This window comes from Apaloderma vittatum, unplaced genomic scaffold, assembly GCF_000703405.1.
Source record: "Apaloderma vittatum isolate BGI_N311 unplaced genomic scaffold, ASM70340v1 scaffold3740, whole genome shotgun sequence".
Classification (NCBI taxonomy): domain Eukaryota; kingdom Metazoa; phylum Chordata; class Aves; order Trogoniformes; family Trogonidae; genus Apaloderma; species Apaloderma vittatum.
In genome coordinates this window covers 31,698-55,856 of record NW_009693851.1, presented here as the reverse complement: position 1 = coordinate 55,856, position 24,159 = coordinate 31,698, and the positions used below count along the sequence as shown (strand labels likewise).

At 41.7% G+C, this 24,159-nt stretch overlaps 2 protein-coding genes across 2 annotated transcripts; both read right to left on the bottom strand.

Annotated features, from left to right (window-relative positions):
• Positions 1 to 2,239: 2,239 nt before the first annotated feature.
• TM4SF18 (transmembrane 4 L six family member 18) lies at positions 2,240 to 6,042 on the bottom strand. The gene is made up of 5 exons (XM_009865144.1): positions 5,866 to 6,042; positions 4,203 to 4,292; positions 3,390 to 3,532; positions 2,457 to 2,637; positions 2,240 to 2,269 (listed from the first exon to the last, which is right to left on the bottom strand). The coding sequence occupies exons 1-5, from the start codon at positions 6,040 to 6,042 to the stop codon at positions 2,240 to 2,242; spliced, it is 621 nt and encodes a 206-aa protein (XP_009863446.1).
• Positions 6,043 to 10,144: 4,102 nt separating this feature from the next.
• Positions 10,145 to 14,904, bottom strand: TM4SF1 (transmembrane 4 L six family member 1). Its single transcript, XM_009865133.1, has 5 exons — positions 14,669 to 14,904; positions 12,902 to 12,991; positions 12,664 to 12,812; positions 11,088 to 11,268; positions 10,145 to 10,159 (listed from the first exon to the last, which is right to left on the bottom strand). Exons 1-5 carry the CDS (start codon positions 14,843 to 14,845, stop codon positions 10,145 to 10,147), a joined length of 612 nt encoding a protein of 203 aa, XP_009863435.1. The 5' UTR covers positions 14,846 to 14,904.
• Between the last annotated feature and the right edge of the window lie 9,255 nt (positions 14,905 to 24,159).

Sequence of the window (24,159 nt, the reverse complement as noted above, 5' to 3'; positions counted from 1 at the left end):
AATACCATTTGTTTGCTTTTCTCAGTGAAATGGTGCCATTCACTCTACGAATAATTACCGGTTCTAGGGGTTTTCTGCTTTGAATATCTACACCACAAATAATATTTTCCATCCGAACAACCAAACCCTTTTTTCAAATATTTCTAACATTTTCAAAATAAACAGGTCCATGGTTTGCAGGCATAAAATTGGCAAGATTCTCCAAAATGTTTAGTAAGTAGTACAGGTTGATTGTTAAATTTCCCTTCTTTACCTTCTGTTTGAAAACAATATTGACAAAAGAATATAGAGTTATCATATAAGTGGATACACTTGCGTATATTTAAGTCTAGAAAAACAAGTGTGCAGTTGAAAACTGTCCACAATTTATAATCAAACCTTTTTATCGTGCATCTCTCAATATCCATGCCACCTTGAACTGTATCCCAAAAGACTAGCCCCATTCTTAAACATCATTAATTTCTTTATTACTTCTTGCAACTTAGTAGAAGCTAAGCAACTAAAACTTCAGATGCATCAAATCCCACAGCAAGAAAGCAGCTTTTCAAAACAACCCAATAATATCAAGGCAAAATGATAAACAGGATTATACAACTGATATACGCTATCTTTTCTGAATATCTTACCCACAGCTGCTACTTACTGCATGCTTTGCACTTCTAACAGTGCCTAATATTAGATGTTGCTATAGCCAAATCCCACTAGTTCAGATGTCTCAGGGCGTTACTGCAAGCCTGAAGTACGTATTTCACTTTCCTCTGGGTGTCCATTCTCTCAAAAGCAGAATTCTGAATAGAGCCAAATGTTGCCCATGTGGCTGCAAGTGAGCCATATCTCCATTTCACTCCGAATCCCTGGATTTCCACTGGGAATGGAATAATAATTCTCTGATAAATTAATTTTTTTTAGCTGCTAATTTAAAACAGATTATTATTTTTTTGTCTGATTATTATTGTTAAGAACATTAGCCTTCCCTTGCAGCATTGTCAGGGTATTTAGAAGAGTAACACTATATAAGCCAGCTCTGAGTGCTCACAGCGTTCCCTCATATATTCCCTCAAGTCACATAATAACAAAAAAGTTTGCCTCTGAGCGTAAACGAAAAGGAAACCCAGTGCAGCTATTAACGGGTACTAATTAGCACATCTGACTTCAGAGCTGTGTATCTAATCATTCAATCAGGCCTGGGTGCCTTTCTAAAAGCCTTCCCGAAGGAAGGCTTGATAGACTTTGTTCACTAATTGCTTTCTCCAGTTAAGAACTTCCAGCATAGAATGAGCAGGATAGGCTGCTGCCTCTCGTGACATTATGGTCTGTCCCTAACCCTAACTAAAATTTATTCATTCAGAAACCATGGCTCCATCCAGTGCTCCAACTCCCAAGGAAACAACCCCTCCTCACATAACGGGCTTTGAACCAGGCCCTCTTGGAACAACAAATACACCTGTGCTCTGACAGAGAGAGGGGAGTATAAAACCACTTCTACAGCAGTTTATTCAAACCAAAGGGATTTCAATACAAAAGCAGTTCCACAGCATCCAAACCTCCCTGTTCTCAGAACAAGCTGGAGGGTAGACAGATGAAGTCACTGCCAGGGACAACTGGATGGGTTAGAAAACAAATAGAAAAATGTAGATGTCAAAAAGTTCAAATAACTTCATCCATAGATAGGCTTGAGAGATAAAGATTTAAGACAAAGGTTTCATTTGTCTTCACAGCACACAATCGTCAATGCTGGCAAAGCCACTTCCGTCTTTTCCTGGAGGTGGGGAAGCAGTGAAGATTTCCTTGCCCTTTTCAGAGAATCCTGGCCTGCAAATAAAAAGGAAGGAAATAGTTGCCCTCTTTTCAACCCAAGTTAAATGAAGTTGTTTGGATGTTCAACATCTACATCCCATCTCATACTAAACCACATCACCTCACACCAGCATGCGGGTTAGCAGCATCGCTCACTTGAGTCCTGGGGCTCAGACTAATTCCTCTGCCCAAGGCACAGCCCTCTCAGTTATTACTTCAATAACTACTGAAAATATAGTAGAAAGTGATGCCTAGATCATGACTGCCACCTATTACCCCTTGCATCTTCTTTTGTTTTCTGTGAAACCCACACATTGATAAGGATGACTTAGAATTGAATGCCAGAAGAAAAAAGGTATTCAGAAAGCTCTGCTGACGGGAGTAATGGACTTGGCATCAGTGCTGAATTTCCAGCTGCATCTTTTTCTTCTCAATCCTAGCCTTAAACGTCAGAGTCAGCAGTCCCCAGTCCCTGGAAACCACAAGGAATTTGTGGGTGAATCAAACACTAGATTTATTATCAGTACATATCCCCTGGTTATAAAAAATGTAGTAACAGAGAATGTATAAACCAAAAGGGTAGGTCCTCAACTGAGAGCAGTAGCTAAAGCTAAATTGACTTGGACACGCTGAAGAAATTATCTCAGATATTTTGTTACCTGGACAAAAACAGAGTAAGTCCCACAGAGTGTCCGTTTCAACTCAGCAGCCACTTTGAGAAAACAGATGATCAACTGCAGTGCACTTAGAGCGATCAGAATAGAGAATAAGATGATGTTCCACTCCACTATGTTAGCAGGCTCAGTGCACCGAGACCAAGCAGGGTAGTCTGTGAGGTATCTATTAAACAAATACCAATGTGAAGTAAATTAAATGTGGTGGGTACAATCCAATTTAAATACATATTATTTTACCTGTAACATATAGAAAAAACATATTGGGCTTTGTATGCTTCAAGTTTAAGACACAGACTATAGTCTTTCATCACACCAGCATAATTTCTGCATAGGTTTGTCAAACTTAGCTGAGTGAGGTTACAGATTGAATCAAACCTATCATGCCTCCAAGAGGCTGGGACAGGGACAACATTTTGCCTGCCTCGCTTGTGTTTTATGAAATACAGCAGCTGTGCGCAAAAACTACCTGCAGTCAAACCGCAGACTTCACTGTGGTGAAGGAGCTAGAGAGAAACCTACTGTGCTATTAGATATGAAAATGCCATCTGTAATCTTTGAATCAAAAACTTGAGGAATTTGAGAGAATAAGCTGAGAAAGTATCCATCAACACTCACTCTGATCTTACGTTCTTTACTGCACACGATTATGACCACCACGAGTAAAAGGACACTTAGTGAGATAGACCTCCAGGTCTGATCAGTACAGACTCTTACATCTAATTCCTCCTTACAAGGAGGCAAATACATTTCTTGGAGGAGTCTGGTGCTCATTCAAGAAGCTGAAGAACCTCACTTGCCAATACAGGTCTTACGTTCAAGGGATGTAACGTGCCATTTTGCATCAAACTCCGAATTTGTCTGACTATTGTTTTGATGAACACTTTCTTCCAGAAGAATTTCACTAACATTTCTTACCTTCCAGCAGTGTCTTTGAAGATGTAATCCCATCCATCTGAGGAATTGCAGAAGGGGCCTTGGATCAACCCCAAGGCAAAAATAATGCAACTGTATCCAGAGAAAGCAACTCCAAGCAGGGCTAGAACGATGGAAATAAAACTCTAAAATAAAGAGGAAAAGAAATGTTACTGGGTAGGGACAGCGTCCACAGCAGTTATTGAACCTGCCTAGAAACTTCCTTGGGGTTGAATTTCACCCTTGATTTTCCCAATCTTCAAAATTCAAAAAGAAAAACACCAGGTAAAGAATATTAGGCATACACATACAAAGTGAAGATTAAGATAGAGTTTAAGACAGTTTCACAATTCTCAACTAAATACCGTCTGGGAATTATATTTTTTTTTTTAAAAAAAACACTTCGCAATTTTTCAAAATTATTTCCCAAAATGCTAAAGGAACACAACAGCACATTAAACATGTTGCATCCCAGATGGTATATATTGAGTCACTACTGGATAAAACCTGACTTCTAAATAACACAAGCAAGGGGGTATAGCTATTTAGTTGGGGTGGATCGTTGGCACTCTCGTCCTCCTACATTCTGATTGTATTTTACACGATGTTTTTTTGGTTTGGGTTGGGGTTTTTTTTTGCATCAGAACAAAGGAGCTACTCTTTCTCTGACTTCTTCGACCTTGCTTTGAATCCTTCTCTGTGAAAGGAAGTGAAAACAGAGCAGCGGAGAGGGCAGAGGGATGCGCTGGGCATGCAGAAGCAGGAAGGCATTTGGAACAGATGCTGAAGATGCACAAAAATAGGACATAGACTCACCCTGTAGGTTTTGTTACAGCTCTCGCTCTGGCAGCACCGATAGAAAGTGCTACACTCCAGGGTTATTAGAATCACTGCCAACAGAAGGATCTGTAAGGGGACATTCCAAGGTCAGTGAAATGACTGCAGATATCAAGTCAAAGCCTCCCCCGCTTGTGGAAGGCAGGGACCACCCCTGCTACGCCCTGCGAAGGTTTTACAGTGGCTCTGCAGAAAAGCACAATTACTGACGACGCGCGGTGGGACTGGCCTGTTTTCATTAGGCTGTCACTTGAAAGACAAAAGTACTGTGCCGCCTGCCACAGCAAAGCATTGCTAGCATGGACACAGCTACACCAGCGAAGCCGAAAGAATAAAACCAGGCTCACGAGAAAAAAGATCAATACCAATGAAGGGAAGGATATTCTACTGATAAAACCGCATCAGTTCAACAGCTTCTTGCTGACACTGTGACGGGGATCAGGGTGTCACCCTCGTTACCAAAACAGCTATGGTAGAAAAAGTCAGTAGCATGAGCTCTTCATTAAATTCACCTGGACCTTCCTTTGCTTTCCCTCTCAAGTATTCCTACTGTTTTTCTCAGAGTATTGGATTATTTAAACCTGATAGTATAGTAATTTCAATAACCAAGATCTGGACTCCAGAACCACAAACTGCTGCTGAGAGAGGCACTGGTTTAAAAGCAGAAATATGAAAAAGGAATGCTTTTTAGTCACAGCTGCCGTGTTTGTAACAGGATAAAATATATGTTTTAATAAACCAATGACAATCCTAAGGCTAAAAATTCTTCAAAATATGAATGTCACTGTTGCAGTTAACTTTTTCCCAAATTTTCAACTACGTATCTGTTTTGAAATTCTCTCCCTGATAGTTTTTCCCTCCACTAGAAAAGGTCTTTCTTCTGCTTTAGGAAAAAAGGACAATTTCAAAAGAATGTCTCATGTGTTAATAACTCTCCTAGTTCAGCACTTTAATAAAAATACCTTACTTATGCAGATGGCACTTGTAAGTGCCAATTCTGTGCACGCATTTTTATTTTAGAACTGCTTTCTGTCCCTGAGGTTACAGCTCTGTTCAAACATAGTGAACAGTATGAGCAGTGGGCAACTCTGTGCTCATTTATTTCTGCAAATGAGCATGTCAAAAATGTGATGGAGAAAATCCCACTGTGCCAATCCCAGCCAGACAATCTCCTGTATTTAGCCTAAAAACAGCAGCACTTGATGCATTGTGAATCGTATCCAGTCCTCTAAATACTAGAGTGCATACAGCTCTTGAAAACATCTGAAGAGTTATGAGAAGCTTTTTTAGTTTTTGTTTCCTTTTATTTTGGTACAAAAGCTCTAATGTAACCTCCACAGATGATGAAATCAACATAGTGCCTGCCTCCATAGAACAAGAGTAAATTGCACGTAAACAAAAAAGCCAGCAGAAAAAACCCAAACAATCAAGTCTGCACAATCACTTACATGAAATTAAATAGCATACATAGCACATCATTCAGTATATTAATGATTTTTTCAGTTTGAGTTTTTCTGCCGGTGGTGTTTTTGCCGAAGTACTTAATATTCTCTTTAAAAGCACAATTATATCACTGCACGGTACATTGGTCTTACTTGGAGTAGAATGCAATTCATCAAAAATCCATGGAATCAACACTTACCATCACACCTGAGAAACAGACCCCTTCGAAATACCACACGTAGTTGGGAAGCTGGTAACTGGCAGCATGTGAAGCTTTCCCATTAGGGAAGTACAACAGGATGTTAACGACAATACTCCAAAGTGCAAGCGGTATCAGCAGACAACTTAAACAGCTTCCACACGTCTCTAAAGCCATCTCTTACGAACTTTAGAGGTTTTGCTTTTCTGTGCAAACAAGAGGTTAGAAGGTTTTAAAAACGAAAAGCACTTGACCTCCTCAGCTTGATTCAGTCATTTCATATTCACAGGAACCAGGTCACTGGTGTGTGATTCCAGAGGCAGAGACGTGGTTCACGGTGAGCAGGGCAGATGAATATCGCTGTCTAAACTCATTGTCCTTTCTAAGCACATGTCTTTAAGTAGCAGCTTCCCTCCTAAAATATTCTCCTTTGTGATCTTCCAAATTAAGTATGTCTGGCAGTGAGACTCAGGAAGGAACTTCAAACCCCCGTTTCCTGGCGACTGCTTAGAAACGCGCTCCTCGGAGAACACGGATTTTCTGTGACATGAGGCAGGATGCTCAGCCTTGCCGCAGCTCAGAAGGTTTTCAGCCTCACGAGGGGAGGGGGGCTGCCAAATGACAAATGCATCCAGTCTCTGTACAGAAGGCCACCACTGCCTCATGCTACGGAGAATTAAGGCCAGAGCTCAGCAGATACGGCCCTAAGGGTGAAACAATCCTCGCTGCTAACTTGGGGCGGCCCCACAAGGACACGGAGCAAAGCTTGGGCCACCTCGCATAGAGGGCAGAAGCCCAGATAACACTGGTTAGAAACTGCCAGGCAGGCTTATTGCCACACTCTTTTCCACAGCTTTATGCAGCTCAACTGTTTTAAGAACTAAATCTGGCTAGTTCTCCAGTTGTTTATCCTGTGCTCACAGCTGAGCATGCACAGGGACAGATCTGACCTAAGTGACTTCTTGTACAGGACAAAAGGCCTGGCTGCGTTTTGAAATGCCTGCTGTTTTGCACTGTGCAAAGACAAAGCCAGACAGTTTCCCCATTTTCATGTGTCATCATTCCCTAAGCCCCAAGCAACCAAACATCCATCCCAGTAACAGAAAGCCAGAGCTGTTTGAAGGCTCAGAGCACAGCCCAAGCCCTCTCCCTACACCCCTGTGAGTCATCAGATCCGTAACTCAAGAATGAGCTTAGGGTTTACTCAATAGGAATGTCGTACTCAGAGAACAAAAAAAAAAAGGGGCTCTGTTAAAAGCAAGAAGGCTGATTTTAGAAGCAATGATGTCATGACGTATTTTTCTTTTGTTTCCTCGTGAGCTGCTTTAGGCTCTGCACACAAGGCTTCTCTCATGATCTCATAAAAGCTGTTTGGATTGTGTCTTGTAACTAATTCCTTCCTATTGCTTCAAATGAGCTCACCCAAGGAAATGGGCACGGTGGTACTCAAGCAATCAAACTGTTTTTCCCTCCCCTTCTCTGGGAGGTTTCAGAGTGAAGTCCTCAGACTTTACCCTGAAAATCTTCCTGTATTTCATGTTTTACTCCTTAAGCACTTTGGACGCTTTTTCCAGGCCTCCCTCTAATTAAAATTAGTTGCAAACCTCCCCTTGCAGGCTCACAGGCATTGACAGAACTCACGTCATCAACATTGCGCCACACAGAAAGAGAAAGCAGCTGAATTAAGAGCAGGCACATCACAACCCCAGGACTGATTTTTTATTATAAGACTCTGAGATCATGTAACAGGCTGATTTTTTTTTCTAAAAGCAAAGGCTAAAATTACTAGCAGGCAGCTTAGTTTATAAGCAAATTTGCTGCTTTCCCAGAGTAATTTATTCCAATTAGAAAAAACTTGGAAAAATGACACCCGAAACAGCATTTAGTCTACAGTAAAACAGTCCACATCATGACTTACTTTGTATTTAAACTGAGCTCTGCAAATACAAAGTCACTGTGGGCTGTTGTTTTTGATGTCACACTGTGCCCTAGAACAGGAAGGAACCATTTTACATTAAGTATTAAGCAAATCTGGCAAACAGTTTCTCAAATATCTTACCAAGTGTTGCAAGAACTGTTTTCCTGTTGCTGTCAATGTCCATGAGTTGATGCTGAGCCCATTACCGAAACGCCAAGCTTCCTTTGGATAAGTGACTTCTCTGCTAACTGAAATGATATAACTGACAAAACACCCAGAACACTGTCTTATGCATTAGGCAACAAAGGAATTAAATCAGCCCTTTTTTAAAATGACAACATAAACAAAGAGTAAAAATTAAGTGCATTAGTGCTACATGGATCTGAGTTAAAGTTTTAATTCCAAGCTCTGGCCTAATAATTCTGCTTATTGGAATTTCTAAAATTGCTTTAATTCTTTAATTAGTTGTGTGTACCAAAAAGACAAGTAACAACTATGCAATCTTAAAGGCAAAAAAAAGTATCTATAAATGGCATGGTAATTACACCCTATTCCATCAAGACCCACTTCTCCTCCTCCTCCTCTGCTCACTCCACACTAAATTTAAATTTGCAGATCCTTTTTCAAAGAGTGCTTCTTCACTGCATAGCTACAAGGAGTTTTATCTGCTTATACAGACCTGCACGTACGTATGCTCCTCCCTCTCATAGCAAGGCAAGACAGGAATAAACACAACAAGCCAAACAGTGTTATAAAGACTGCCCTCAGCTGCTTCTATGTATTTATATATGAATCAATGCTATGACAAGAAGTGGACACCGAGATTCTAAACATTGTTCTTCCATTCTGCGAGTTCTTTTGCTACTGCAGATGTGTGTGTGCAATTTTGTTTTCCCAGTTAATTCCTCTTTCTCAGAGATGTATTTGTACTGGGCAGATTTGGCTGTGAGGACAGCCTGAGATACCTGTCAAGTTTCTGGCTGCCTTAAACTACCTCCTAGTTGCAAACAGTACTAAGTACACGCTGGCACCCATGGGAAATTGTTTATCTCCTGTAAAGTGCAGCTAACTTGCATGTTTTCAGAGATGGCTAAGTGCTGTATTCCAAAATTGAGCAGTAACGGTACATCAGCCTCAACTGTTGTATTTCACTTGAAAAATGTCATTGCCAGTAGCACACTGACCTTGCCAGCAATGCTGCTGGCAGCCTATCATTCAGGTTTACTTTACCTTGTGATAAAACATTCACTGTAATATGCGACAAGCTACACTTCAGAGGTTCTTGCACAGCATCTTAGAATATTGTCTCCAGGCTATTTCAGATTAACCTGTCACTGCTGACCTGAATTTGCACTATGTTTTCTGAGCACTGCTACGCCCCGGGTGTCTGCTGAGCAAGGTGAAAAACAGGATCCAGACTCACATGTTGCATTGTCTCAAGACTCTGATTAAGCAGTCGGGAGGTAAGCCAGGGAGAGCAGCTCTCTGCACGGGAACCCCCCTCGCTCCAGTCCTTGTGGTGGCCACCAGCACTGACCTGCTAGCCCAGACCCAGGACTGAGGCTTCCACACAGCTGTAGCTGTCACAGAGCTGTCATGGAACTATCGTACTCTTGTTGGTGCACAAGTGCCTGGCTCAGCTAAATGATCTAAAGCAAACAGCGAAGCAGTTCCCACGGTGACAGAGCCTGCCGGAGAGGAAAAGCAGGTTATAATCTGACTGCTGTATATTCATGTTCTCATGCCTCCACTGTCCTTTAAGACCAGGAGAGTAGAGTTTCAGTATAGGCAGGGAAGGAATCACTGACACCTGCTGGGTATTTTAAATACAAATCTTTATTTGTGAAATACAGGAGAAGTTCAGAAAAATCCTGTCAAGGTGAAGTGCATGTATCTGCCCTTATCATCCACATTTTACTGCTGCTTTTGCAGCTCTTTTTGCTCCAGCTGAGCATTTATTTGCAGGCCAGGCTAGATTGTGTTTATATTCATTCCAACACCAGAATGAAAGTGCACCTTTATTGGGAAAGCAGCATAAAGTACAGTTGAAGCTGATGTGAAACAGCTTCAGAGTTAGAAGGAAGAAAAAAAAAAAAAGCAGCATCTTTAGTGACATGTTTCAGGGAGTTGCCCATACCAAGATCAAACAAACCAAAGAAATTCAGGATACAGGCAGGTTAGTGGAAAATCTCAATATAACTCCAACAACAAAGGCTGGCCCCAAGTCAGTTAAATGGATGGCAACAGCACAGTTTGACAACAATGTGCATTTTAGTATGCATGGAATATATATAAAAAAAAAAAATGCAGAATACGCAGTGCACTCCACACACGCACCAATGTCAACGCATTGCCAGGTTTCTAGCAAACGTATGTCTGTGGGAGAAAGGAAAAGAAATACATGTTAAGGGGAAGAATGTTGATATTGTATTTGACTGTAAAAGCTAAAATTAACCTAACCACATTCAGACAAACACAGTATGCCTCTTTTATACTGCAGTTACAGCAGGTAAGACAGGAAAGAGAAGACAGCCTTGAAAGAGCCCCAATATTCAACTCTGTCAATTAAAAACATGAAACACATCCTTAGTGTGTGTGATATAAATCATATCTGGTTCATATCTTACACTATTGCAATTCAAACACTACCACTATGACAGTGATTTCAATATGTGCTCAAACTGTTTAAGAAGACCCTAAAGAAATCTGGAGGAAATTCCCCTTCCTTACACAAAAAAATCCACCTTCAAAAAACCCTTCAGATCTATCTGCAGGTTGTTAGCTGTGTGTAATTTAATTCCTTCTCTTATCTTATTTTGACTAAGCAAGGCCAGGATGCTGCAGTTTTCATTACATGGGGAATATTCTTAGTAGCCTGTCAGCTGCCATGAACAAAATACGGGACCAAAGAAACACAGGTAGAACAAGAAGCCTGCCACAAAAGCACACCACGTGACAATGGTGTAAGTTACAGCAAAGATCACCACTGCCCAGAGGTTTGTATTTCAGTTATATCACTTATACAGTGCTGATGACCACACGTGCCGTTAGGGGGGAAAAAAGCCTTCCAGCTCGTGTGCAGACTAATTTCACAGCAAGGACAGCTGAGGAATCAGCTGAAAGCATGTGGTCAAATACTACATGAAAATGCTAAACACAACAGGGCTATAAAAAAGTTGCACACTAAACTGATGCTTAAGAATATCTAAGAAAATAGCTGCTGAGTAACTCTCCACACTAGCACCAGCAACAAGAGTGTTTCATGTTCATCTGAGAAGCGTGGTTGCAACTACAAACATCTTACCTCCTCATGGCTGCAGCAAAGCCCACACAGTCCTCCAAGAATGCCATTGATTATCTGTATAAAGCAGAGAATGAACTCTAGTCCTCCCAGGACAAGGAGGATGGAAAAGAGGGTGACGTTCCACTGCACAATGTTTTGAGGCTCTTGACATGCAGACCACTTGTTATACTCTAACAAGTACCTGTAGACAGAAATTAAAAGCATATTAACATCGTGGCCGAGCGGTATCCTTACCTTACACTAGAACCGTATTGCATCTAGTCTGTAACTCCATCTAGGATAACAACTCTAAGTGGGAACAGAAAATGCAATGGCTTATTCCATGTAAAGTTTGCTCTGTTTAAGAATGCATTGAGCTATCAACCATACATTTTTGTTAAGTTTTATTTTTTTTAAATGAGTCAGTAATAGAAGATTCTGCCTTTATAGCTTAGTTTTAAGTGAAACGCTAGCTCCAGAAAGCTGAAAGAGCAAAGCTACTTCTCAGAACAACAGAGCTTTTCAGGACTGAGCTTTTACTCTAAAAACAGCAATTATTGATCTGAAGCAAATGTGTCACTTCCTCTCTTGTGCTGCTGTCTCTGGGCCCTCACATGCCCACTCTGGAAAAGCCATACGCCGAACAAATTCAGAAGGGTACTGCGGGGTTCCAGCTGTTAGTCTTCACTCACATCTTCAGACCATCAGCACTGAGGAGCCTTCAGCGAGGACTTAACTCGGTTCTTCTCTACTGAGTCACAGTTGTGAGGAAGGGGGAGAAGGAATGCCTCATATTGGGAGAGACACAACTGAAAAATGAAATTCAAATTCTGCTGCAAAGGAGCTTTATATGGCTTCTTAGTGCTCAACCTGTCTGTAGTCTGGCATCAGCGTTAAACTGTTACTAAAAACAGCCTCAAGATTGCCAGCCATACAGTCACCTTTGGAGCACGTCATGATCCAAACCAAATCCTTTTCCAAGTTACAGGAGTTGTGGGGATTTTTTACAACTCGGCGACATAGGCTCAGTTTGCTAGAGAACTCTAATTAGGGATAATTAAGAGTTTCTCTTGCTCCACACCTTGCAGCATACCAAAATTCTTATAAACCTTTAATATCATCATGTACAAAGGTTCTATGCCATTGTAACTAATAAGGGTATTATGCCAATTTACACTGACATAAAGCAACTTCAGAGGCAAGCCTCACAAGGCAGATTCTTACACAAATGAGAAGACAAATTTCATAACAACCGCTATTTATAGCCTGCAAATTCCTCGATGTTCTAAAACTTTATACTTTGTTTTGAAGATGCCCACAGACATGAACAGTATAAGGCATATAGATATTACTACATGTATGTATATATACATTCAGATCCCTTTTAGTGAGACAGAGGATTTTTAATGGTTATATTTGGTTTTAAACTATAGCAGCATGGATAACTGATGCCATCTGTATATTTCCTGGGCAGGAAGAACCATAAACCTATGCAAGGACCTTGGAATATGGTTCATGTATACTGCTGAAAGGTACTGGAATAAAGTCCATGTGTATATAGGGGAAGATATAACATCCTCATGAACAGACAACTTACCCTCCAGAGGACTGAGTGAAAGGATAGATCCAGTTTCTTTCTAGGCGAGTAAAACAATATGGTCCATGAGACAAGCCCAATGCTGAAATAATTATACAGTATCCAGAACCAAGGATCCCAACAAAGGCTGCCAGGGCTGAGGACAGCATCTGCACAGCAAACAGAGACATAAGCTTTGAACAGAGCCATCACCTTGTCTTCGGGATTGTCTGTGCCTCGGGTGTAACGGCTCACTTACCGCACAGCCTTTCCCGCAGTCCTCGTGGCCATAGCACCCGCAGCAGTCATCATTGTGGAGCCCGATCAATACTGCAGCTGGAATGAGCACCTGGGCACGGAGCAAACAAACCAAACTGCTCTACTTCCTTGCGCAGAAAGGGCAGGTAAAACACACTCCTCCCATTGCATTTATTTATATTGTTTCTTGGCAGTCTTCTATGGGGGCAGCCTGAATAGATTATTTAACACAGCAGGGCTCTCGCTACCGATATCAGTAGCATCAACACCAGGACAGATATATTTCTATTTTCACTGTGTGTCTACACAGCACTTAAGTGCAGAAAGAGCCTGCTGTGGTGTTGCTGCAATTTAAAGTACTGCAACTTTTACAAGTTTTTGCTCACACTAAAGGCTGTACCCTACAAATAAAAAAGCCTTGTAAAAAAGCACATTCGCTTTCTGCCAAATGAGGACTACACCGTCAGTCTTTCATAATTATTTGGAAAAAAACCCAAAACTCTACTACCAATATATTTGTTGCTGAAGAGTAGTTGTCACTGACAATTGCTGACAATCCAGTCTGACTAGAGTAGGAAGGTTAAGAGTATTTGTCCCAGTTCAGGCAAACATCTTATTACAGACATCTAGCTTTTTCTAGGTCTTCACAACCAGTTTCCAGGGACAGAAAAGCAAAGTTACAAAGCAGAAGTATTTGTAAGAAACTTAAAATATCCACACTCCACAGCTTTTAGCACAAAATGAAGAAAGAGCAGAGCTGATTAAAGAGAGTATCCTCCCCACCAGCACTAACAGGTCTTCATAGTAGTTTGCACTTATCAAGACTCTATACCCAGGAGTACCCCAGAAAATCATAAAAAGTGAGCAAAGTGTTGTCTGCAAACTGCACAGATTTACTTAACAAGACACTAAAATAAAAACTATCCAGCTGAACAGTCACAAACTTGACAGCGCTTACTCAAACCTATTGCCACAGAAGAGGTACAAATGTGTTCCAGGAGCAGTTCCATTGATCTCACTTGTATTATTCTGTGCGTAAAGCTCAGCCTCTGCAAATTCCAGCCTAGGTTCCAAGTGGGCTGTCAGACAGCTGTAAGCACCTCTCACAAGACAGAGGTCCTTACTATGCAATCGTTTCCAACCTGTGATTTGCAGACACCTTGAGATCTGAAGCCTATTTCTAAGAGGACTTTTAAAAACAAATGAAAAAGGAAGCCTGGAGTCAGGGCATTTAAATATACTACAACACGGCCCATAAAAATATAAAGGTAGAAAATAACAGCTTCAGATTAACAATAGTCTATAATAAACATACTCGGTTCTTCATCCTTTGGTGTTACTCGAAGGCAAAGCTATGATAACTGCCACTCAGTTCCTCTGAATAGAGAGCTAACGCAGAGAAATAACTGTCAGCATCTTGGATTATAGAAATGAAGGATTTGTAACTAAATACGAGTTATATAGGGACATTTTAAAAAAAACAACATTTAACCCTTTAGACAAACTATGACCCACTGGCAGGATTGTTTCTGTTTTGTATTTGGATTCTGGGACCTAGACTCTATGATTTTCTCAGTTTTAAAGTGACATAAGACTGCAGATAAAAAAAACCAATAGTAACCAGTAATAACTACGGGGTAATATAGCTAATATATTTCAATACTCTGCTGACGAGTATCTGATCAATAAATCAACGTAACTGGTAAAGAAACAGTAATACCACGCAGCTCCAAAATAAACTTGAAAAATCACTAGCTCATTTACTTACCATAAGGCCTCCACCTAGAATGCCATGAAGGCACTCCACGTATTTGCCGAGATGATGCTCTGAAGCAAATCTTGTTTCGCCATTAGGAAAATAAAGTAAAATGTTGGCCACGATGCTGAGCAAGGCAAGGATGAGCAGCTTATAACCAATACATCTAGCACGCCTTCCAAAACACATGTCCTCAGCTTTACAAATTCTTCTTTCACTAGTCCAATCCAACCTATCTCATACCTGTCCACGCCTAAAAGAAGATCAGCCTTTATTCTCACTCCTTAAATACGCAGGGTTACCTAGCTACCTGGATGACGTCTACACCTCTTCAGAACTACCCTTCCCAATTGCAGCGTGATGGAACAAGGATGGCAGAATGCCACCACTCTCTTTAAATGCAGTAATTGTTGACAAACCAAATGCAATGAAAGAAATCTTGAATACTAGGTAATTTCGCCCTAATGTACAATGCTTGGAATGGTCCCCAGCGAACATGATTAGACACGAACAACAGGCTTAAACCACAACACAAGTTCTGTTAGGAACTGAAGGAAAAAGGTTTTGTTTTCTTTGTTAGAAGTAGCTTTGGCTTTCAGGTTTATAGACTGATTCAGAACAACCTGAAGCCAGGAAGAGGCTCAGCTGACTTCAATAGTATTGAGTCAGAGTTTTGGGTATAAATAAAATAAGGTCTACAGTAATGAGGAGTATGTAGAGCAACCTCTTGCTTTGCTATCCTGCTGATGGAATAAGAGCAAACCTCATCAGGAGGTTGGAAAACAAATAAAACTCACAGATAGGCTGCTAAGGAGTGTCCTTGTTCTTCCCACTATAAGACAAGCTGACTTCATATTAACAGCCGTTTGTTAAAGCTAAAGCAAGCAGACACCAGTGAAAAGTACTGATTCAAAAGGAGGGTTATAAAATACAGTTCTTGCACTGAAATTTCATGTTTAGAAACAGGATATTAGAAGACCGGCAAGACTTTGTCAGTTATTTAGGAGTAGAAAAATCCTCACAGTTTTTGTTTGGGAGGAGTGTGTGTGTGCCTGCATTTTTTTTTTTTAACAGCTAAATAACACTGTAAACCAGAAGTCCAAATCAAACACATGGTATTCTTGCAAGTGATGTGAGCAACACTTAAGATGAGAGAGAGCATGCAAAGAGAAAAGGGCAGGGGGGAGCGGAAAAAGAGCAGTCTTGTGCAGATGTGGTTTTGTGATGTAACTTCTCCGGGTATTGTAGCTCTTGACCTTGGACACTTCCTTCGTTATGAGAAATATCCTGCAATTGTAGAAACATAGGCTTACCACTTCACCTCTGACGACTAAAACAAACATAAACATCATCCTGCAAGTTTCCTCTGCAGAAGGAGATGGCTGCTCAACTGAAAACTCCCTTTATTGTGTTATGGTTAAAAAAAAAAAAAAGTAAATAAAAAAATAAACATACCACTCCCCCCTACAAAACACCACCCAGCACCCTCCCTTCTCCCCAACCACTACAACATACACATGGCCATTGGGAAGTAGATTTAAATTTTTTTCTATTTATATTTTCTAAACACTTCATCTGAAATAAAATTTTACATAATCAAGAACTTCTTGTATTTAAAATAATTTCTGTACATTATCAAGCGTGTGAGGCATTGCACATGCGTGGCAGTCTGCAATTACTACCAAACGCCCCCAAACCATACAACAGTAACTCAGGTCACTTTTCTATATCATCATATAGGTTATAAAAAACTTGAGCTTGTTTGCTCCTCATGTCTGTTTGCTTCATAAATCCTAATTTTACTGCTTGGCAAAGGGAGCCAAGTGGATCTTTGGAATGCATTGTGTCAAGTTTTAAAGGATGAAACCAGCCTGAACAGGAGCAGTGATCAAACCTCAGCATCTGAGGACCAGCACAGCTCAAACTGCAGCTTGTGACATGCTCCAGCACCACAGGGCAGCTGAGTCGCACTAGGACAAAAAAAGACCAGAATCAGAATCTGACTCTTTTATAAAGGGAACACGGTGTTTGCACTTAAGGAGGTAAGATGATTGCTTACTCCCTCACAGGTGCTTCCCTGTGGCCCATGGGAAACTCCACTGTTTCTCTCACTGGACTATTCCTGTAGCTCTAATGCCTGTCCTGGACAAAGAACAATCAATCCCCTGGTGTTATCAGAGACAATAAAAGTCTAATTCCAGGCTAAAGCCTAACTTCAGCCTGTAGGTCTCGTCCTCAGCTCTGGCCGAGAAGCACCTACTGCCGTGTAGCACAGAAGCAGAGGCGGCTCTGTTCCCCGGACTGGACACTGGGCACGTTGCCGTACGTGAACTTGTCGCACAGGCACGCTGCAAGGCTCCGGTGCGCTGAGGATGCCACAGAACCCTCCTTCCTTTGCTCTCTGGTACATGCTCAGGACAGTCTGTGTGCTATTCCCTTTATGGAAATGAGATTTTTATAGCTCAGCTATCTCAAACCCCCACTATTAATCTTGTTAATTCTCTGCCATCAGTGTTTTCTAAGCAAATATTAGTAATCTACTGATTTAAATTAAAGATGCCAGAAAGATGGAAGGATGTCACTTTACCGAAAAACATGACGTTTTTCTTCCCAATTATTTCCTCTAACTGTAAATGGTCAGTCCTACTGCTTTATGCTGTGTTATAGCCATGGTTTGGTAAAAGACACAATAGCAATCAAGGAACTGAAACAGACACATGGCGAATGCCTTCCAATTACCTTGAAAACTATCTAAAGAGAAAAGACAGAAGGTCACGAAGCAAACAAGAAATTTTTACATTACAAAAATTGGTCAGATATCAATCAAAAGTGCTTTACTAATGTCATTGCCATTTTGACACTCCACACTCTAACTTGGCCAGAGAGTTTCTCATTAAAACTGTTCTTGCAAAACTTGTGGTCCCACCCGCTGCTGGCAGAAGGATGATGGGAGGGAAGCGCTGGCAGGGTGTGGTAACTGAACGGCACCCACAGGTGAGACACAGCCCAGGAAATAATAGCACGGGCTGCACACACGCGTTTGGAAAGACTGAGCAACACAACGCGGGTGTATTGACACAGGTTATGAATTCACGCTTGTATCCCCTTATAAGCTATTCACGTTTGTTCTTCTCTTACTGTCCAGTAGGTCCCTGCTCTCAGAGGCAAACGCCTTCGCGGCAGCTGTTGGGAGCACACTATGCATACGCAGTCACCTGTCAGCTAAACGAAGGGAAGCTGCTTGGCCCGCTGCTCAGAGCTCCCGGTGACCTCAGGAACACCCGTGACTGCCCTTTAATCAAATGAGAACCACCCGTCCATGCTACCATCCATTTCTCAATGCCCAAGTGATGAAAAACTTGTGTTTTTCAGCCATTGCCCACAACAGCACGGTGCCTTAGCTATAATTGTTGCCAGGCAGGCCACCTAAGTGCACGTCCATCAGCAAACTCCACCTGGACAGCCACGAGAGGAAACTGCTCCCCTGAAGCCCTTGGTATCTAGAATCTCCCGGCCACAGCAAGAAGAAAATCCCCACATTATCTTTAATAATTACATGAGAGCTCCTGGGACGAACAAACGAGCTACTTCTGAGGAGGAGGAACCACCTGTTGCCATGAGACATTGCGCTGAACATGAAAGCAACCTCTCGTCACACAGCTGCAACATACATGCCTACACTGGCTTGCTAGCCCTGTTGTCACTTTGAGACACAAATCCGATCTGAACCGTAGAAGTCAGCTTGAAGCAAGTGCAACACATATTGACACATCTAGGAGGTTTAATTTATTAGTAATAATGGCGACCTAAGAAGGAGTCAACAATGACACCACAAAAGTAGTTTTGACACTTAACCAACCAGCTTGGAGATTCAAAAGCTTGCAATCAGGGCAGAGCAGCCACTAAATGAGTGCATAGAAATTCTCCTCTTTAAAGGAGAGCACATAAACCTTACCCAAGAACATCTATTACTGACCCACGACTTGCAATGCTACTGCAACATCATTCCACAACCAAATAAACCACTTCAAAAAACCGTTTTCTGGTGACATATAAAACCCGTGACGTAGCCTGCATTCATCACTTCTTGCAACAATGTTATTATGACAAAAGTAGGACATAAGACAAACAAATTCTATTCCTGTTTCTGCCACAGCCTGTGGGTGAAACCTCGGCTGTGCAAAATGGCCAACAAAAGTTTGCTTCCCTTGGACTACAGTATTTACACACTGGTTTGCATTCTATATTTCTAGTCTATGCCTAAAATTGTGACAAGCACTATTGTCACTGTACTAGAAGCATACTCTGTTCTGTCCTGTGTGTATGTGATGGCTGTGTGAACCAAAAAATTGGGATTAACTTAGCACCCGTATCTCGGCCTAGCGGAGCTTGAGGAACAAGACTGTCTTCAGGCTTGGCGTATGCCACTTCTGAGACCGCTCCCTGCAGCAATAGGTATCAAACAGACACCCAGCAAAAGACACCCAACTCCGACACTACAGAGAACACGGAACAAAAAATACCATGATTATGCCTGGTTCTTGTGTACAAAAGTAATTTATTAAGTATCTCTGTGTTTCTCCTACAATGATCCTGTGAGTAGTTTTCTACTTGCCTCTAATCTAGCAAAAAAAAAAAAAATTATCTCTATCATACCACGTATTTTAGATCTGTTGGCTCAAAAGGAGAGAAAGAAAAAGAACACAAAAGAAAAGCGCCAAATACCATTGCCCATTTTGTTTCATTAGCATGTGCTTCATGCAGTCTTGTCTCTGGAATTAGTCATCACTAAGTTCAAGCCAGTTAAAAAATTTAAAAACTATTCTTGCTGAATGATCCCACAACTACTGCTTCACTGGGAACACTCTATGTCTTAGTTCTACAGCAGTAAAATGTGACATGTAGTGTTCAAAATTAACACGCCTTTCATGTTGCCATGACTGATGCTGCAGCCTGCTGTATTTGCTTGCAAATCTTTGAGCATCAGTAGTAATTGGCTCACGTACATCACAATCAGAAGAGCGAATCAGACATGACCACAAGACTCTGATGACAATTTCCTAAGCTGCACTCCCACTCCTCCATAAGCCTTTCCTACCATCATTTAAATCAGAAATCTGAAGTTCACTTAACAGTACACACTCAGTGCACTGAATTTTTGCTATCAGCTGGTCCTTAAAACAGCTGTGAGTCACACAGCCAGCTGCTTCACGGTCCTGTTCTTCCACCAGCCATGTCAGGACCTCAAAAAATGCTACACAAATGTACCACACATTTTTAATATCAGATTGTTAATTTAAAAAAACCAAAAAAACACACCACAAACATTTTAAAACTACAGCTAAAGAATAAATCAGTCTACAGAAGATCCCTTTTAATCTAAACAACATTTAATGGAGAAAAGCAGAATAACATTTAACACTGATTATGTTTTAATTAATTCTTTTCTTAAGGAAACATAGTGGAACGATACAACCAAGGCAGTATTCTTTGTACACGTACAAAATCCCTGCCTGCCCTGTGGTGCCTGCACTACATAAAAATGCTCCACTGTGGCTGCTCCTTTCACAAGGTCCTTCTGACTCATGGATGTGGGGCCATTCTAATGAACTGCCACGTGGTTTGGAGGGTGGGGAAAGGTGAAGTTCCTGAATTAGAAGTTTTATATTCCTTTGAACTGTAATTACAGATAGAAATATATGTCACCAGTGCACCTAAACATGGAATTTAATGGTGCAGAATCACACACATGTTCAATCCAGAGGTATATTCCATCACACAGTCATTTTCTCAGGGGTCAGATCCTGCCTACAGGACTTTCTGCAAGTGCTTGAAAGGCAGAGACCGAAAATTTCCACCAGCTCCCTCTAGTGATAATCAAGCTACGACCAGACAGGCTCCAGTGATTTCTAGCTCTCAAGTCTTCTACAACTGCTCATGAAATACCATCCTCAGGTGACAGACCACCTGCCTTCTGTGTAAGAAGGCAAGGCTCAGCAACAGCGACCGATGCACAGGAGCCAGGCACAACACACTCTGCAATAATAGCACTGAATTAAGTCATCGTACCCACTGAGTCAAATCCTGACCCATAGGACTGGAGTTGGTTCAGGTCCAAAAGAGCTCTTCCAGGGAGAGTGCTACTGTATGGCAAGGCAAAAAAGGAAGCAAACCAGCTTTCCTCTTTTACAGATCTTCACAGAAGAGAAGTAGTCCCACTCTCTGCTCCCCACAAGCACAAACAACAAAGGAAACAAAAATATCAGATTTTTCCTCTAAAGGCAAGGACAAAAAAAAATAATAATAAAAAAAAATCACAGCCCTTCACTAGTATCTGAGCTGAGTCAAGTGACACTGTCTTCCAAAAAGGAAAAGACAGCCACTGTCTTTGAGGAGCCTGCAGCCAAGTCGACGGATAGCACTTGCCAGTCAGGCAAAACACCTTGAGATTTTTTTGTGTTACTCTCCATCAACTCCCAAGTTTTTGATCAATTACAATCTACCATGAGTTGAAGATATAGGGCTTACTAATGGAACGCTACTCAGGGGCATACAAAACGCTAAAGGAAAATTAACCATTACAGTTATAAAGCCATTACACAGTTCTTCCTACACAGACTTGTGGGTTGCTGATTAATCCAGCCTACGATCAATGCGCAATAATATAAAAAGACTATCACAACAGGAGTGAGCGTCCACGCCACTCCATAGCAAATTTATGTTATTTCAAATTACGTGCTAAACAAACAAAAACACTCCTTTATCAACAGGCCTGAGAACAGCAGGTAAGTGTGGCAGTACTGCACCACCGCGTCTCTGCTACATACAACAACGCTGAGAGCTGCTGGTTGTCCTCACAGTCACTGCTGCTACAGTGTCTGTGCTACAATAGCAATTTCCTGGCCTAATAGTTTACTTCTCAAGCATTAAATTAATATTTTACCTCTCTTGGAAGAGTTCAAGCCAAGCCAGGCTTCAGCTAAGGCTCACTGAGAATTCATCCCAAACTCCATTATATTTAGTGGCACCTTTAAAAGGATTCAACAAAGTTCTGCAATGAGGTAGAGCGTACATAATGCAACAAATCTCATAAAACATTTTCTGGCACTTCACAGGAAGACTGCTGTTTTGCACATAAGCTAGCTAGCTGGAAATTATTTTAAATTCAACTTCAGAGGACTGATTATTTTTCTTTGTACAAGTTTCATGCAGATACCTTGATGCTAGCAAAGTCAAGGGCTTGTCAATAACTGGAAACAGAGGTTGAGAAAGTATAAGTTTGCTTGCGTGTTCTGTATCATCCAATTCTTGAGCCTCCATGTTCTAATGAAAACACTTCTCTAGACTCTCCAGGAAAGACGTGCTCTTGTAGGACACAACAAGAACTGCAGAAGAAAAAAGGTTCCTGCAGCCCCTAAGAGCATCACTAAGGAAAGGAAATAGGGTTACTGTAGTGAATAAAACAGATGTACAAAAAGCAGACTAAGCTTCATCCAGATCTTCACCATAGCTGCTCTGGCCATATATTTTTTTAAACTGTTTGCAAGCCTGTGCTAGCTCTCATCTTCCATCAGCAGCAAGGACTACCAGTAGGCATATTATACTAAACAAAGAGGTGCAACATCTAAGGAAGGCACAAAATCAGTGACAGAAGTGTCTGTAGACTCCACCTGGCAGTCTGTGGAAGGCATACAGTTCTTCAGACAACTCCAGCTCATCATTCTCTCAGCCCTCTCGCAACTTCTATTTATCTATTTAGCACAGCTCTTAGAGCTCTGGATGTGAAATCTGCTTTCACAAGTATTTTGCAAGTTTTTCGTAGTATTTGCCAATTAGGAGATTTCAAGTCTCTTTTTTAACACCAAAAAATAGGTAAATACACCCACAGATACAGGTCAGTGGGCTAAGTGCTAACATATAGGGATCAAGGCAGGAGGGCCCGGTGCAGCAGCAGGTTTCTACAGCCTGCCTGAGAGGTTAAAACACTCCAGAGAGCAAAAAGCAGCAAAATCCTCCATCTGCCAGCACACCGCCAAAAAGCAGGTGTTCCCTGCCCCTGCCCCTGGGGCTGCATGACCTCTCGCATCACTCTGAAGGAGCACAGAAGCTCATGACCTTCTGGAGAAGTCGCTAGGGTGGGACTGATGGTGTGATACAGACGTTTCCCCAGTGCAAGGCATTTTCAGTGGCTACTAGAGAGGGAGAGGTTACCCCCCCTCCTCTGAAAAAGCATAAACATAACATACCTTGTATAACCCAACTGATGAGATGGATTGTATCTGTCAGTGTTGCCGTACTTAAAGTAGCCACGCATGACAGCCAGCGAGTCTGATCCAACCAGCTGGCCTGCGAGGTCAGCATCTGAGATGGCACATATTGACCCTGACTGTACGGAGAGGTCGGCAGGATTGGCAGCATCCCGTGAAACACTGAAGTACTGGAGGATGCTCAGCAGACATACCAGTAGATGCCGATGATTAAAAGGGATACATGCCAAGGACTAACTGTGGACGCTCCCATCTCTGAGGAAGCCCATTTTCAGCTGCACATCTCTGTTAAAATTGGGAGGAAAAAGAAATCTCAGAAAAACAAGTCACACTCACGCTATTTACAGTGAGATGCTTTCTACACAGTGACATGCAAAGCAAACACCTACATAAATACAGATGTGGCCAAAATAAAGCAACTGATATTAAAACATCTTAACTTCACACCATATGCTGTCACTTCTGCCCTTGTAACATTAACATACATGTTCAACTGAAGATGGAAGGGGAAAACAATGAAAAGCAAGTGGTGGCCCCACTGTGGGATTTCTGTAAAATATACTTTGCTATTTTAACACCTGCAAAACATTTGAGAGTGGGGCAGCCAGCCTGTCTGCTCAACAGAGCGAGCATTCAGAAACGCACAGCCCTTCAGTCTGCCTGCGTGCTGCTGCCCTAAGCCTGCTACTCACAGACAATTGTGGCATCGCTGAACTGTATATTCAGGAATTTATTTCTCCTGAGCTCAAACATACTGTCGAGAATGAGTGTTTTAGACCACTTGGAGAATTAGTGAAAGTGTGAGTTAACAGAGCTCGATGGCAAGGCTATTACTACATGGAGGAAACATACAAGGAAAAGACAAGTTAGAATCGATTTGGAAGGGTTTACGCAATGACCAGAGACATAGAGAGGTAAAGGAGTCACAAGGTTCAGAACAGACCCCCTTGCTCTCTAAACTCCTTCTCAGAAAGAAGTCCAGATGTGGCTGGATCCACTTCTAGTCCCAGCCTTGGACAAAAGTCTATTTAACAGTCTAATCTAAAAGATTACATGAGTTTACGGCTATGATCTCTGGGCAATTATACCTTTACAGACTACTCCCTTCCACCCTGTGCTCTTCACATTTTTTCTTCACGCACCCTCCATGTGCCCTTTGGTCTGACAGCAATTCCGGTCCAACATCTTGAATCCTTACTGGATTCCCTCACTGGCTTCTCTCAGGCCATTATCTTC

What these genes read in the sequence shown, in the direction of transcription:
- TM4SF18 (XM_009865144.1), bottom strand. Translation starts at nt 6,042, where the DNA reads ATGGCTTTAGAGACGTGTGGAAGCTGTTTAAGTTGTCTGCTGATACCG. An exon ending in TTCAAAGACACTGCTGGAAG is followed by an intron (nt 2,638 to 3,389) that starts GTAAGAAATGTT and finishes TTTGTTTAATAG; the next exon opens with ATACCTCACAGACTACCCTG. An exon ending in CTTACTCTGTTTTTGTCCAG is followed by an intron (nt 2,270 to 2,456) that starts GTAACAAAATAT and finishes TGTGGTTTCCAG; the next exon opens with GGACTGGGGACTGCTGACTC.
- TM4SF1 (XM_009865133.1), bottom strand. Translation starts at nt 14,845, where the DNA reads ATGTGTTTTGGAAGGCGTGCTAGATGTATTGGTTATAAGCTGCTCATC. An exon ending in ACTGCGGGAAAGGCTGTGCG is followed by an intron (nt 12,813 to 12,901) that starts GTAAGTGAGCCG and finishes TTTGCTGTGCAG; the next exon opens with ATGCTGTCCTCAGCCCTGGC. An exon ending in TTCACTCAGTCCTCTGGAGG is followed by an intron (nt 11,269 to 12,663) that starts GTAAGTTGTCTG and finishes TTCTGTCTACAG; the next exon opens with GTACTTGTTAGAGTATAACA.